Source organism: Rousettus aegyptiacus, unplaced genomic scaffold (genome assembly GCF_014176215.1).
Source record: "Rousettus aegyptiacus isolate mRouAeg1 unplaced genomic scaffold, mRouAeg1.p scaffold_m13_p_1, whole genome shotgun sequence".
NCBI classification, from domain to species: domain Eukaryota; kingdom Metazoa; phylum Chordata; class Mammalia; order Chiroptera; family Pteropodidae; genus Rousettus; species Rousettus aegyptiacus.
In genome coordinates this window covers 150,107,125-150,120,764 of record NW_023416284.1, presented here as the reverse complement: position 1 = coordinate 150,120,764, position 13,640 = coordinate 150,107,125, and the positions used below count along the sequence as shown (strand labels likewise).

The 13,640-nt window shown below is 34.0% G+C and overlaps 1 protein-coding gene across 1 annotated transcript in view; it reads left to right on the top strand.

The window, feature by feature from the left end:
• Positions 1 to 232: 232 nt before the first annotated feature.
• Positions 233 to 13,640, top strand: part of TRAPPC3L (trafficking protein particle complex 3 like) — a 34,353-nt gene continuing 20,945 nt past the window's right edge. Inside the window, exons 1-3 of the mRNA XM_016163662.2 lie at positions 233 to 365; positions 3,420 to 3,517; positions 6,277 to 6,376. Of these exons, the coding sequence (XP_016019148.1) occupies positions 324 to 365; positions 3,420 to 3,517; positions 6,277 to 6,376 (240 nt within the window). The 5' untranslated portion in view covers positions 233 to 323. The remainder of the gene's footprint in view (positions 366 to 3,419; positions 3,518 to 6,276; positions 6,377 to 13,640) is intronic.

Below are 13,640 nucleotides of genomic sequence, written 5' to 3'. Positions count from 1 at the left end.
TTGGCATGCGCACAAAACACCACTCTCATACTCCCTTGGGTTGAAGAATTTCAGTAGCCAATGCTTCTGGTCTGACTTCCCACTCTCAGCTTTTATGTCTCTATAGTACAACTGATTCTCACAAGCAGTATTTATTTGATGGGTGGCAAGGTACATGGCTACAGCACAGTTCTGCTTATGACTGTTTTCTTCAGTTCAGCAAAGAGCAAAAGCAGTACGATGCATAAGTAGTACACGTGTCTCAAAGCAAAGAGGAACTTGCAAAAACAAAACAAAGCCAAAGAAGAGAAACAGAAGATCACATTCTTCATCCATCAAGCACTATGTCTCGCCCTGCGCACAGAAGACCAGAATACCATAAAATAGTAAGATCTTTTTATAAACATTCTCAAAGATATTTTATTCTATGTCAGAGGAAATGTTTTCTTAAGTGATTTCTGATTTATTTTGAAAGGCAATGCTTTGAGTAGTTATTTAGTGGAGCAGAGAATGTTTAGTGGAGTGAATCAAAAGACACCTCTGGGAATAGTTACAATAACCTCTTACATACTGTAACAGAATAATTAATTCTTTACCATATTTCTGGGTCTTCTCTTCTGACTAGTTTTATCTACAAAAGTGTCAAGATTTTTTGTCTCTTATAGAAAATATGAAAAGGGTAAGCAATTCTTTTTGTTTCATATTTATAATTTGTTTTATTTCATGCTTCATGATATACAAAATAAAATGTATAGAAAATTGTTGATTATATATTAAATTAAATAGGTATAGGTCATCAAAAATGCATTACTAAAAGATTGGCTTTAAAAATATATTTCTTAGTCTTAAATGTAAGTGGTCATTATTATAATTCAACATGTGCTATTATCTTTTCTATATGTTCCAAGTTCAGAATTATTTTAAAAACTTAATTATTTGCAGATTAGATTTGTATGTTCTTCTTTAATCCTCTCTTATTGTAGTTTCAGGCATTCAGAAGTTATATACATTAAAAACTCATTAATTTTAAAGCTCTGTTCATTATTTCAGGAGACTGATGGGCATTACATAAAATTAAGCAAATTCAGCCACGGGTACTTAAAATTATATGACTGACCCATGCACACCTCAATTGGAAATGCCTGCAGATGCCACCCCTGGCATTCTGGAATCTTGATTTATTTTTTTTGTGGGACTCTCAAAAACTAAAAAAGTATAGTACATAGTTCATATTGTACCTAATCATTTGATAAATACACATTTTTTTTTGTCCTGATATATCCCCAAACTCCTGAAATAATTATTGATGTTTTATTTCTCATATGTGAAAAAGATTATTTTTAAAACATATAAAGTTATGTTGATTTTTCCTGTGGTCATATGGTTGGATCTGAGACCCTACTGGACAAGTAGTTCGAAGTACACCCTTGGCCATGAAGCAGAATGGAGAAATCTGGCCTTTATGGGCATTGATCTTAAATTCAGCTGAAATATAGTTAGTATCCACCCATCATAATGAGAGAGAGAGAGAAAGAGAGAGAGAAAGAGAGAGAGAGAGACACACACACACACACAAGAAAATGTCATTATTCCTTATAAAGGGACACCATGCAAGACTCTGGCATGTAGGTAGGGTATAATTTTCTCTCCTTTTCAAATTCTTTTGTTTTACTGCTAGCGAAACAACAATGTTATTGTTCTCTGTCTCTCTCTCTCCTTCACTTTTGCTTATGTTATACTGTCGTATTGATACATAGCAATAATTTATCTTCTGCTGTGGTTCTTTATATGTTAAGCAGATGTTTCTTGTATAGTTTACAGCCATTTCTTGTGGCTTATGATTAGGTTCTTGGAAAATTTAAATAAGAGCAGAATTAAAATTGAATATACAATAACTCTTTTCCAATTTAACAATGTTTTTGTCCAGATCACTTGCTTTACATCCTCTGTTTCCTGGTAGGATTACTAGTATATTAATTATGAATTATATGTATTAGTGTCCTTAATGTAGTGTCAATTAATGTATATAACATATATTATAAATACATTTATGACATTTTAATTTATATTTTTCAACATAAATTATGTCCACATGTGCTATATAATATTTAGATTTCATCTACTTATTTAGTGATAATAAATATTCTACTTGATTAAAAAAAGTATATGAATCATGTCATAAGGGAGTACATACTGGTAGTATTGGGCCAATTTTGGAAATATTTGGGTCAAAATTACATAACATTTTATAGAAGCTACTTTGTTGAATAAACAATTTTTTTGGTTTGTTGAGCCATTTCTGCCCATGATTTAAAAAAGAAATTGAATACATGTTATCAGGCTTTATCTTCCCCTCCACGGTAGACTCTTCAAGATACCTGGGCCTAGAGGTAAGGATACCTCTTCCAACCTGAAATCCACGTTTGACCTTCCATGAAAATACAAGATTATTCACAAAACACGGTTGTTTTCAATGGTGGGACTCCCTCACACCTCCTTCTCCCACCCACTTCTTCTCTGAACAGTGGCTTCTTTTGTGTACTTCCGAGATAATTCCTATGTCAGAATAGAGCCTGGAGTCTCAGACTCCATCCTTGGCTCTGCCAATTGCTGGCTAGTTGGGCAAGTCACTCATTTCTCCTGAGGTCTCATTCCTTCCTTTGTAGGACTGAGAGCATTGGAATAAATGATCTCTAATATCCCCTTTCCTTTCTTAGATAGTATTCAGTAGTAGACACAAAACAGAGAGACTTTAAAAAATGGATTGATTGAGCTTTATGTTTTCTGTTTCTCATATTTTCAACCTATCTATGCTAAACCAAACCTCAATTAGTCTCAGTTTTAGTTTTAATGTTTAATTTACTCTGAAAACAGGACATATATTTTTGGAGATCTGTGAGGAAAGTAAAAATTCTTTTTTCTCTAAGTATAAAGAAGAATATCACAAATTTGCTACTGCATTTTAGTGCATCCTGTTGGTCTTTTTGGATGATCTGGAACCCATTAGGGATCGTACAGACTCGTGAGAGGTCTCACCCAGTTATTCCTTCCAAATGAAAACATGGGCGGCATGTACTCAAGGCCATTGTAGAACAAAATGAATTTATATTAGCAATTAGTATTAAAAAACTTCCACGTGAATGTTGGAAGTTGCAGGTTATATGAGCAAATGCATAGGAAGATGTCCTTTTGTTAAGAAATTAATTTTATTTCACAGTTTTTTTTCCTTCTAGCTATGTATCCAAATATGAGTATAATTTGTTCTTAAAGGTGAAAATTGTTGCAATAATTAATAGGAGGGTGGAAAAAATGAACAGATGATCTGAAGGCTGCTTCCAACTAGAAAGTTTTGTAAATAAAGATAAATAAAGTTTTGTAACTAAGAAGAGTATACTATTTGAAACTTTGCATGTAATGTAAAACTATCCATTTTTCTCCAGAACAAAGATCTCTTTGTCCTCACCTATGGAGCCCTGGTTGCCCAACTGTGTAAGGATTATGAAAAAGATGAAGATGTGAATAAATATTTAGATAAAATGTAAGTAGAAGTCTTTCATTCTTGTGGAATATACATTGTTTCTTAACCTCCTCTGAATTTTGTCCACTTTTAAGGACTTCTCTTGCTCCATTTCACCAGTTCTTCTATTTCAGTAAATAACACCTTAAAGCTAAATATAATTTCTGATAGGTGCCATTTTGTAGTCATAAAGTATAAAGTAATAGGAAGGAACTTCTTTCCAAGAGTTTCAAGCATGGAAATCATTTAGTTGGAAATCATTTTTTTTGCTAGTTACATAAACTTAGGATTTGGTAAAACTGAAATTGTTCTTTTAACAATATGATGAATCATCAAATCTGCTTCTTTTCAGAAATATTTTGTTCTAACATAACTCCTTCCAGTATCAGTATGTGCTTACATAAGCATGGATCATATATGGAAGGATATGCAAAATAATCACTAATGGTCATTACTTGAAGGACCTGGAAAATGGGAGATTATGGGTAGAAGGGAGATTTACTTTTTCCTTTGTAGTATTTTATTGTTTGGATGCTTTTCCCATTATTATGTTTTACTTGAAATATATACTAAATAGAGGAATCTATTTCTTCCTTTTAAAATAAAGTTTGTCTTTATTAATGGAAATTCCTTCTTAAATTCAACCTTTAATTTTCTCGGAATAATTATATGATGATCAGATTATTGCCTAATCATCAAATGTCTTTCGACATTTTTCGAATGTCTTAATAATGGCTCTTAAAAAGGATTCTAACAGGACGATAGCTGGAAAACCTGTCCTAGGTAGAAGATTTAGTTAGACAGGTTGAGTGGAAAATTTGGCCTCATTAAACATTTTAAAGGTTTAAAAAAGAATTCCTTGTATTTTCAGTTAGAATATAGAGAAAAACATAAAGTTTGAAAGATTCTTTTCTCCGAACCCTTAGTTTTCTGACTTTCTATATTGCTTATCTTTTTTTCTATTGAAAAGTTTCTTTTCATTGTCTTGTATTTATTTATTTTGGTCCACATACCTTTTGTTTTTGTTTTTGTTTGTTTTTTACATTTCTTCTTAGTCAGGAGCATGCCCTCCATTACATTATCTGTAAAAGCAAGAGTTGCTTAAGTTATTTTACACTTAGGTCACACTTATACCTGTGACACATGACATTTCCATACATTACATCATTTAATTTAGCTTATGTGAAATTTGGATTGTTTTGTGGAACAGCTTTAGAAAATGAAGATATTCATTTATTTGACTAAAAAAAGAAACCCTCTTGTTAGCTACTACTTGAGAATACATTTTAACAAATATGGATGAAATACTAGTTAAAGAATAAATTTTGAGAGGTTTTAGAAAGGACTTGCCTTAAGAAAAACAATTCACATTTGGATTTCCTTAATAGCTTCTGCTAAGAGCATCTTACATTTTTAATTTGATATATAAATACATAAAACATCTCCTTTGCAGAAACTTACCCTTTGACCAAAGAAAGATATAAATGCAACACTGACCATTACATTCTGGCTTCCCGTCGCTGTTCCCAGTGACCAAGCCTGTATATACACTTGAAAACTGAAAACAGTCTTTAACTCCTGATACAACTATTTCTGTAAAGTATGCATTTTTTTTTTTTAAGTCTTTTCAGGGTGAACTTCCTAACTAGAACAATAAAACACTTTTCTTGAAAGGCAAGTAAGCTAAAATGAATGTCTCTAACGACTCAGAAATATAAACAGAATTATCTCATAGATTTAGTGAATTCATGAGCACTCGGACATCAAATCTGTCTTCCCCAATCACCCTGTCACCAAATATCGCCGTGCTTTTTAGACCCTATGAAGCAAATATTGCCTCTACGAACTTTGGTGTCTTTATCTTGCTGGGCCTTTAGTTGCTCTGTTCGAATAGTTTCACTTATCTCTGTATATGTAGCATGACATTAAAAGATAAATTTTATTTCAGAGTCTTGACAAAAGCAGTCTTATTCTTTTTCTTTTCCACCATCACGGTTCTATTTCCTTAACTAGATTGGAAGTTCTTAGTTTTATCTTGTCGAGGGTGTCTATTCAGCCATCTTAGCCACATATTCAGTTACATGATCACATCTCAATAAAATGCTTTCAGAACTGTCCACAGTTATTTGCTGTGAGGTGGAGCTAATACAAATATTTTCTCTCAAGCCCCATAAATTTGATTTCCCTGGAATGGAAAATGAATTTTTTTTTTAATTTGGCTTTTTTTTCCTTTTTACTAAACTTCAGAGTCCCAACTACTGAAATCTGCACTGGCAACAAAAATTGATTTCTCTATTCCCTTCTTCCCCTCTTTCCAGAGCCCATCCCAGACACGCCTGCCCTCCTATCATGATATCGATGCTAGGAGAAGAATGAGCCTCCAGGTACCACACCTACAGCAAAGTTAGCTAGACCCACATTCTGTTTCCATCAACAGCTAACAATAAGAAAGTTAGCTGCTGATGAGAAACATTAGGCTATGAACACCAACCGACTTTCCTTACCTTTAGTTTACACCGTCAAACTTGGGCCATCTTCAACTCCTCAAATCTCTTTGTTTGTAGACTAGTTAATATTTCCTGGATGCACTGCTCTCTGTTTCTGTGGTCTGTGGGACAAAGAAGGAGCCCACTGCCAAATAGTCATTTGGCTTGTCACATTTGTTTTAATTTGTTATCTATTTGTACAAGTGCTGCACAGATGAATCCATTCTTAAACATTGAAAAACTTCACTGATTACTCAAATGTAATTTTTAGACGACTCTTTTCTTCATCCACAGGGGATATGGTGTCGGAACACGGTTAGTGGAAAACTTTTTGGCACGAACTTGTGTAAGACGATGCCACAGTTATTCAGAAATTACAGACATAATTGCCCAGGTAAACATATTTTTAGCTCTGTCAATATGTTTTGAAAATCTTTGATTCATCCTGAGTTTGGTGGTTTTCTGCTCTGATTGAACAGGTTCCATCTGTATTTGTTTTTAGGTGCTAAGAGAGGAGGTTCTGATCAAAAAGCATTTTATTTCAGCACAGAGATAGGCTCTTGTGAACACAGATAAATGCTTCCAAGCATTTAAGCATCTATTGATTTTTCTGACCAAATCGTATGTGTGGGCTATATGTCCCACACTGGGAAAAACGTTTTGAGAAGGTAAACAGAATGGGAGCGTAATGAGACAGCCTCATAGCATGCACGCCCCAAACCAATTTCTTTACGTAATCATTTTCAGCACATAGAAGGAGGTAGCCTTTGACTGCCTTAGAGAATATTGTAGCCATTTCAGTCTCGGAACAATGTTTTCCCAAGAGAAAAATAAAGTTTCCTGTATATGTATGTGTTCTAAGAACTTTCACAGCCCTGATATATGAGAGACAACTTGAAATCATCTGAGACTAACTCAAATTTCTTAGATATAAGATGAGACTGGGAAATGCATCCTTAGCCAGAATTCCTTTAATCTGCAGGCCTATGGTTATGAACCTATTATTGTTCATTTGTGGGAGACCTAGAAAGTATGTATGGATATGAGATATTATAAGGTCCAGGCTTGCTGCCTGCAGGTTTTCACAACTGACCGATTAAGTCAACTTCACTCTTCTTTTCTCTCCTGATCCTTAATATTGTTATACATTGCCATACTGACTCTTCACATTAATGGCAATAATAGTTCTACACAACACTTTGTGATTCTAAATGTAATTTTACATAGCTTTTGTCTTTCATCTTTGCAATATCCCTGTGAAGTAGGCAAAGTAGGAGTTGGTATCCTCATTTCCCAAACAAGAAACTGAGCCCCAGAGAGAATATGATAGAAATTAAATACTAGTATATGTGAAAAATAATTGCACATTAAAAAATACAACTCAAATGAACAAATTTTCCAGTTAGTATTACTTTCATTATTTCATAGCTAATGAATCATGTGGCTGAAATTGAAATCTAGGTCTTCGAGTCCTAATGCAGTGAGTTTGCCACACTACTAAATGGATTAATTTTTTTCCCTTCCATATTTGCAGAATGTCACTAAGATCCTGAAGCAGTAGTTTGAAAAATAAAATAATTTTTACTGAACTAATTCTATGGGCAGTACTACAAGAATACTAGTTATTTTAATGGAAAGTAAATATTTGAAATATATAAATGCACATGGTTGTGTCCTATTTCTGTAAAAGTGCCGTCTATTTCTGTAAAAGTGCCATTGGAGTTTCAATGGGGATTGTATTGAATCTATAGATCACTTTGCATAGTATTGACGTTTTAACAACACTAAGTCTCCCAGTCTATGAACATAGGATGTCATTTCATCTGTTTATGTCTCATTTAATATATTTCATCAGTAGTTTATAGTTTTTAGTATCCAAGTTTTTCACCTCTTTCGCTAAATTTATTCTTAGGTATTTTATCTCTTTTTGGTGTTGTTATTGTAAGTGAGATTGTTTTCTTAATTTCTTTTTTAGATAGTTTGTCGTTAGTATATAGAAATGACTGGTTTTTGTTTGTTAATTTTGTATCCTGCAACTTTTCTGAAATAACTTCTTAGTTTTAACAGGTTTTTTTTTTGTAGAGTCTTTAGAGTTTTCTATGTATGAAATCATATCATCTATAAAAAGCTATAATTTTACAACCTTTTTTCTAGTGTGGATGGATGCCTTTTATTTCTTTTTCTTGCTTAATTGCTCTCTCTGGCTAGGACTTCCACTACTCTGTTGAGTAGAAGTGATGAAAGTAGGTATTCTTACATTTTTCCTGATCTTAGAGAAAAAAATTTCAATTTTTCACCATTGAGTATGGCACTGGGGAAAGGATAATCTCTTTAACAAATGGTTCTGGGGAAAACTGGATATCCACATGCAAAAGAATGGAATTTAACCCTGATCTCACACTATCCACAAAAATGAACTCAAAATAAATTCAAAACTTCCACTCATGCAATATTCCTTCTTATCAATGAAGAGAATATTTTGTTACCCTCACTCTTTTATGCAGGGGGATTATTGCCTGGTCTTTAAACTTTCCTTCAAAGGCCTGCTTTCTTCCCTCTTAATCATTTTCCCTTCTCTAGCAAAATGTTCTTTTACATGTGGGAATGATGTCACCCAATCCAGGAGCATTTTAACACAAATGAAGGGTTAGATTTTAGTATATACTCACCCACTGATACTTTGCTTATAATTAGCTGCTTTCATTTAAAAGTCTGGCCTTGGGCAGCATTATCTCATTAATCCTTGCTAACTCTCCTCAAAGGAGGCAGGTGTCAATGTTGCAGAGCTGGTTTTATGGAGAAGTGGGCAAGGTCAGAGGAAGTTTACCATGGTCACATGCTGCCCATGGAGCATGGCAGGATCAGGAATTGAATCTATTGGTTTTAATTTTGTTTGGCTGCCGTCTCACACCATCTACTTATACCAAACACTACCAACATCCTTCTCAATACTTAGCACCTATATACACAGAACTAGTTATCTGTCCTGATTCCAGAGAAGGAAAGAAGGAAGTAGCGAAAGGATGCATTTGAAGAGAATTGACTTGATGAAGAAACCTATGTCCAGATGAGTGAAGTGAGTCTTCTAAGAGCTCATTAGTGAAAGACTGCAAATAGGAACAGTTCTGACCTCATGCTTTACACTACACTCCTCTGCCTTTGGGAGAGGAAGTTTATGTAACTAACTTCAGCTATTAATAACATTCCCCTCTCTCTTGTTTTCTTCATTTCACCTTTTCCAAAGGGCAGGTAACTATCTCTAAGCTTCTGAGAAATTATTTTGACAGGCTGCAGACCTCAAATTGCGCCATCTCATGGTATGGAGAGAATTCCCATAACAGTAACCAAATTATTGATTAAAAAATTTTTGTTAGCCTAATATTTTATATATTAAAGAAATGACAAGCTAATTCTCAAATAATTTTCCTGCAACATTACAATGTAACTGCTTTTAATGTGATTTTATTATATACTAGTCAACTTTTTGTGCTGATTGCCTCAAAGTATAACAAATTTTAAATAAGACATATAATTTGTAAAATTGTTAGTGTTATGGTATTGAAAAATTTTAGTAATACAGAGCCTTTCTGAAGAAAAGCTAGAAGCAATTCCCATTTATTATCTGTTTTTTTTTTCCTTACAAGAGCTTTGTGAAGGGAGCATCTATTATGAGCCCCAGTTTACTAATGATGTAATTAAGACTAGATGACATCATCATGGACACACAGTAAGAAAAGTCAGCTTAGAATTTTTTTTTCTGTCCTGATTCCAGATTTGCTTTTTCAAAAAAAATAATCGTTTCTTTAAAATATACCCTTGAAGATTTTCTCCTATTATGATTATTGTTTTGAGAAAAATGGAATTGTGGAATTTGCAGTAGAGTTACCTTAGCTAAGTTTAGTTATAGTTATGAAATATTAGAGAGTTTAACTATAATTTAACAGGAATAAATCTCTCAGTTTATTATAATGGCAAGTATAAAATACAATTGTACCTCTCTCTGGTCTCAGTTCTAAAACCCACCTCCTTAGTTGCGCAGAAACGTATTTCATGGTTTCCAAACCCATTGGTGATAAAGATTTATTATTAGGAGAAACTAATTAGAGATAAACTCAATCATTTAAATTAAGATGATAATAAAGATTAGGCTTGACAAGAAATATTATAATGTTGTCTTTTAAAAGTAATTTAAATGCAAGGAGCTCTGATCCTCATTAGATTCCATTAGAGTCAGAGCACAGTATAACTAAATCTGAGGTACTAAAATAAAAGATTGAAGTCCACATCCTGCTCAGCCACATTCCTATTGTGTGACCCTGCGCAAGCCATTTAGCCCAGCCAGACCTCAGTTTCCATATCTGTCAAATAAGACCTTTTACCTGCAGTTGCCCTGATTTTCAGGTATCGCTTTCTCTAGCTAAAATCTGGACACGAAGTTATAATCATAAATAGCTGAGTGTCCTGGTTGTAGCTTCCAAAGCCTCCCTCAGAGCATCCATAATTTCTAATTACTGACAGTGTTAACAACTGCTTGGCCTAGCATACACTCTGTTCATCAAAGCTGGGAAAGCTTCTTACTGTCAGATCAATGCAATTATGATGATTATTCTGAGGGGTACAAATGAAATTTATAATTTTTCAGTATAAACATGACATCATTAGTATTGTCACAGTAAAATGAAATTTTTAAATAGACAAAACATGATTTAAAATATATAAGATATATCAAAATATTATTAAGACTTGAAATTCTGATCTTTGGGTAAAAAATTGGAACCCAATATATTGTACTTATTGAAATTTTAGGAAGGAAAAATGTGATCTTTTCCATTTAATAGTATAAATTGAAATATTGCCTTAAATAATAGGAAATGTTCATAAGGAGGCAATATAAATGAAAATGCCTAAAGCAGGGAAGGAAATCTAAATGGTGAATGTTGTGAGCAAAAGACTTGGGAATATGATCCAGAGAAGCATCTAAATGGCAGAGAGGATTTTTCAATGGATGAGTCATTTTTATTTCAATAAAATGGTTCATTTAATATTAGAATTTAATCTTCATAGAAGAATTCCAGCAAATCATACTGGTTATTTTTTTATCCTGCTTCTGATCCAAACTGTCACAGTTGAATCTATACAAGTTAATTAAATATTTTGAAGCCTTGAACTCCCAAGTCCCTTTAGATAGTGACATCAATCGCCGTACAGGTTTGTGCTCAGAAGCACATTCAAATCTGACTTGATTAGACGTTTTCAAAAGGGAAGAGTGTGCTTGCCTTGGAAGGAGAACCAGTGAGGGCCCAGTCAGGAGACAGAAACCACACAATTATTTCAGCAGGGAAGGTTCAATGTAATACACACACACACACACACACACACACACACACACACACACACACACAATTTATAGGGGATTAGCTACTAAGAAAGAAAAAAAATGCTGAAGAGTACCCTAATACTGAGAGGGAATATCCAAAGAGGGAACACATTTCGAGGGGGGGTCCCTCTTCCCAAGGATGACGTTCAAATGTCTTTGAAGAGGGTGTAATTGTAGCCCATGGAAGGTGGAAGAAGCCTAGCAGACTGAGACTGGTAGGCAGGAAGCTATGGATCAAAACTGCTAAGCAGGGACCCCCTACTGGAGTGTAAGTGGGCTGACACTGGCCCTTCCTTCCTTCCTTCCTTCCTTCCTTCCTTCCTTCCTTCCTTCCTTCCTTCCTTCCTTCCTTCCTTCCTTCCTTCCTTCCTTCTTTCTTTCCATTCTCTCTCTCTCTCTTTCTCTCTCTTTCTTTTTCTTTCTTTCTTTCTTTCTTTCTTTTTTTCAAATAACATTTCTTTTTCTTTTTTTTCTTTTCTTTCTTTTTTTTTTTTTACATTTTATTTTTCCCCCTCCCCTCTGGTAACCACTAGTCAGTCCATTGTCCATGTCCATGAGCCTCTGTTTGTTTGTCCTTTTCATTTGCTGCTTTTAGGTTTATATCCCACATATAAGTGATATCATGTGATCTTCAACCTTTTCTGTCTGGCTTATTTTGCTTAGTATGATTATTTCAAGGTCCATCTATGTTGTTGCAAATGGCAGTATTTCATTTCTTCTTATGGCTGAAGATGAGCACAATTTTCAATGTGCAAACATTTCTTTGGAAATAGGCTTTCTGTTAAACACTGAAATTTATTAACTGCAGCCATCGTCTTTTTTCTACTGTCTCTACAACCAAATCTATTTTCTCACTCTCCCGTGACTATTAAATCTACTCTCTCTATCTTATTATGGTTACAAGTATCTTAAATGGCATTACGGCAAAGAACTTCAGAATATGGCTGGCTGGCCAGTACCTTGTGCTGTCTTCCTCGGAATTATAAGGAAGTGAGAAGCAAGGCACAATGACGGATTGGCACGTAAGCTTACCACCCACCCAGTGAAAGATGGTCTGAGACCTTGGGACTTAGTCTTATAACCTGTGTAATGGTCTTACAGGTTTTAAATTGACTGGGTCCACTTTCTGAAACATTCATAGATAATAACATGAAACTTAGTTTGCATGGTAGGAGACAGGAATTGAGTGCCAAAATGAATAAGGGAGCATGACAGAACAACCTTGGAAAGGTAAGGGAACTCCTGATTAACCTTACCTAGAACATCTTACAATGAAAATAGAGCAATGTAAGTGAATTTTAGTTTAATGTTTTAATCAGTCTGTAAATATAATTTTATTGTGGTCTGTGCCTATTGATCTTCCAAAAATTCTTTTGTATATATTTCTATTCCCCACCTAACCAGAGGAAAAATGTTTTACAAAGAATGAGAATAATGCAGAGTTTTTTGAGTTATGGTGATAACATAAACTTTGTTCGATTTGACACTTTATTGTATTAACCATGAAATTATCTTTTATTTATGGAAAATTTCATTTCCCCATTACATCTGTGAGCTTTTCAAAAGGATAATTCCAGTCATTCTTAGAGTTTGGCCCACCGTGCCGTGGCAAACCAGAACATTGCAGGCATTCGTTACATATTGCTAAAGTGAATTTAGAAAATATTTGAAGACCTTATCACACATCTATACTGTTGCTCTTCCTATACTTTTCCAGAAGAGGGCAGTAGTCCACATTTATCTTCAAATTAACTCCTACCTCTTTCACTCCCACTTCCCACCTGATCTGCTGAAGTCCCCTTATTTTAAGCAATATTCACGACATTGAAAATCCAAGAGTGTCTGATTGCTCACAATAATAAATCCGTGATAACAAGATTTGAACTGCAATAGAATCCTGGAGAGGAAAATAGCTGATTCTCATTAAATAATAGACAGTGAACTAACTCATCTTTATAATTTTATTGAAACCTTTTATTTTTTTCTCACTATATATATATGATTGTGGAAAGTTTCATGAGAAGAGAGAAATTTATCCTTGCTACACTGAGGTCAATTGTGATTACAAAATGCAAATCATTAGATATTACATTTCCCTTAACTTACTTATTAGGCATATATTTCTCTCAGTTTATTATAAGGGTAAAGAGGAAATTTAATTATGCTTCTTTCTGGTCTAAGGTCTAAAAAAATCTTGTGAGTTATACAAAAATATATTTCATGGTTTCCAAACACAGTTATATAATAAAAGTTTTATTAAAAGAACCTAACTAGTGATGAA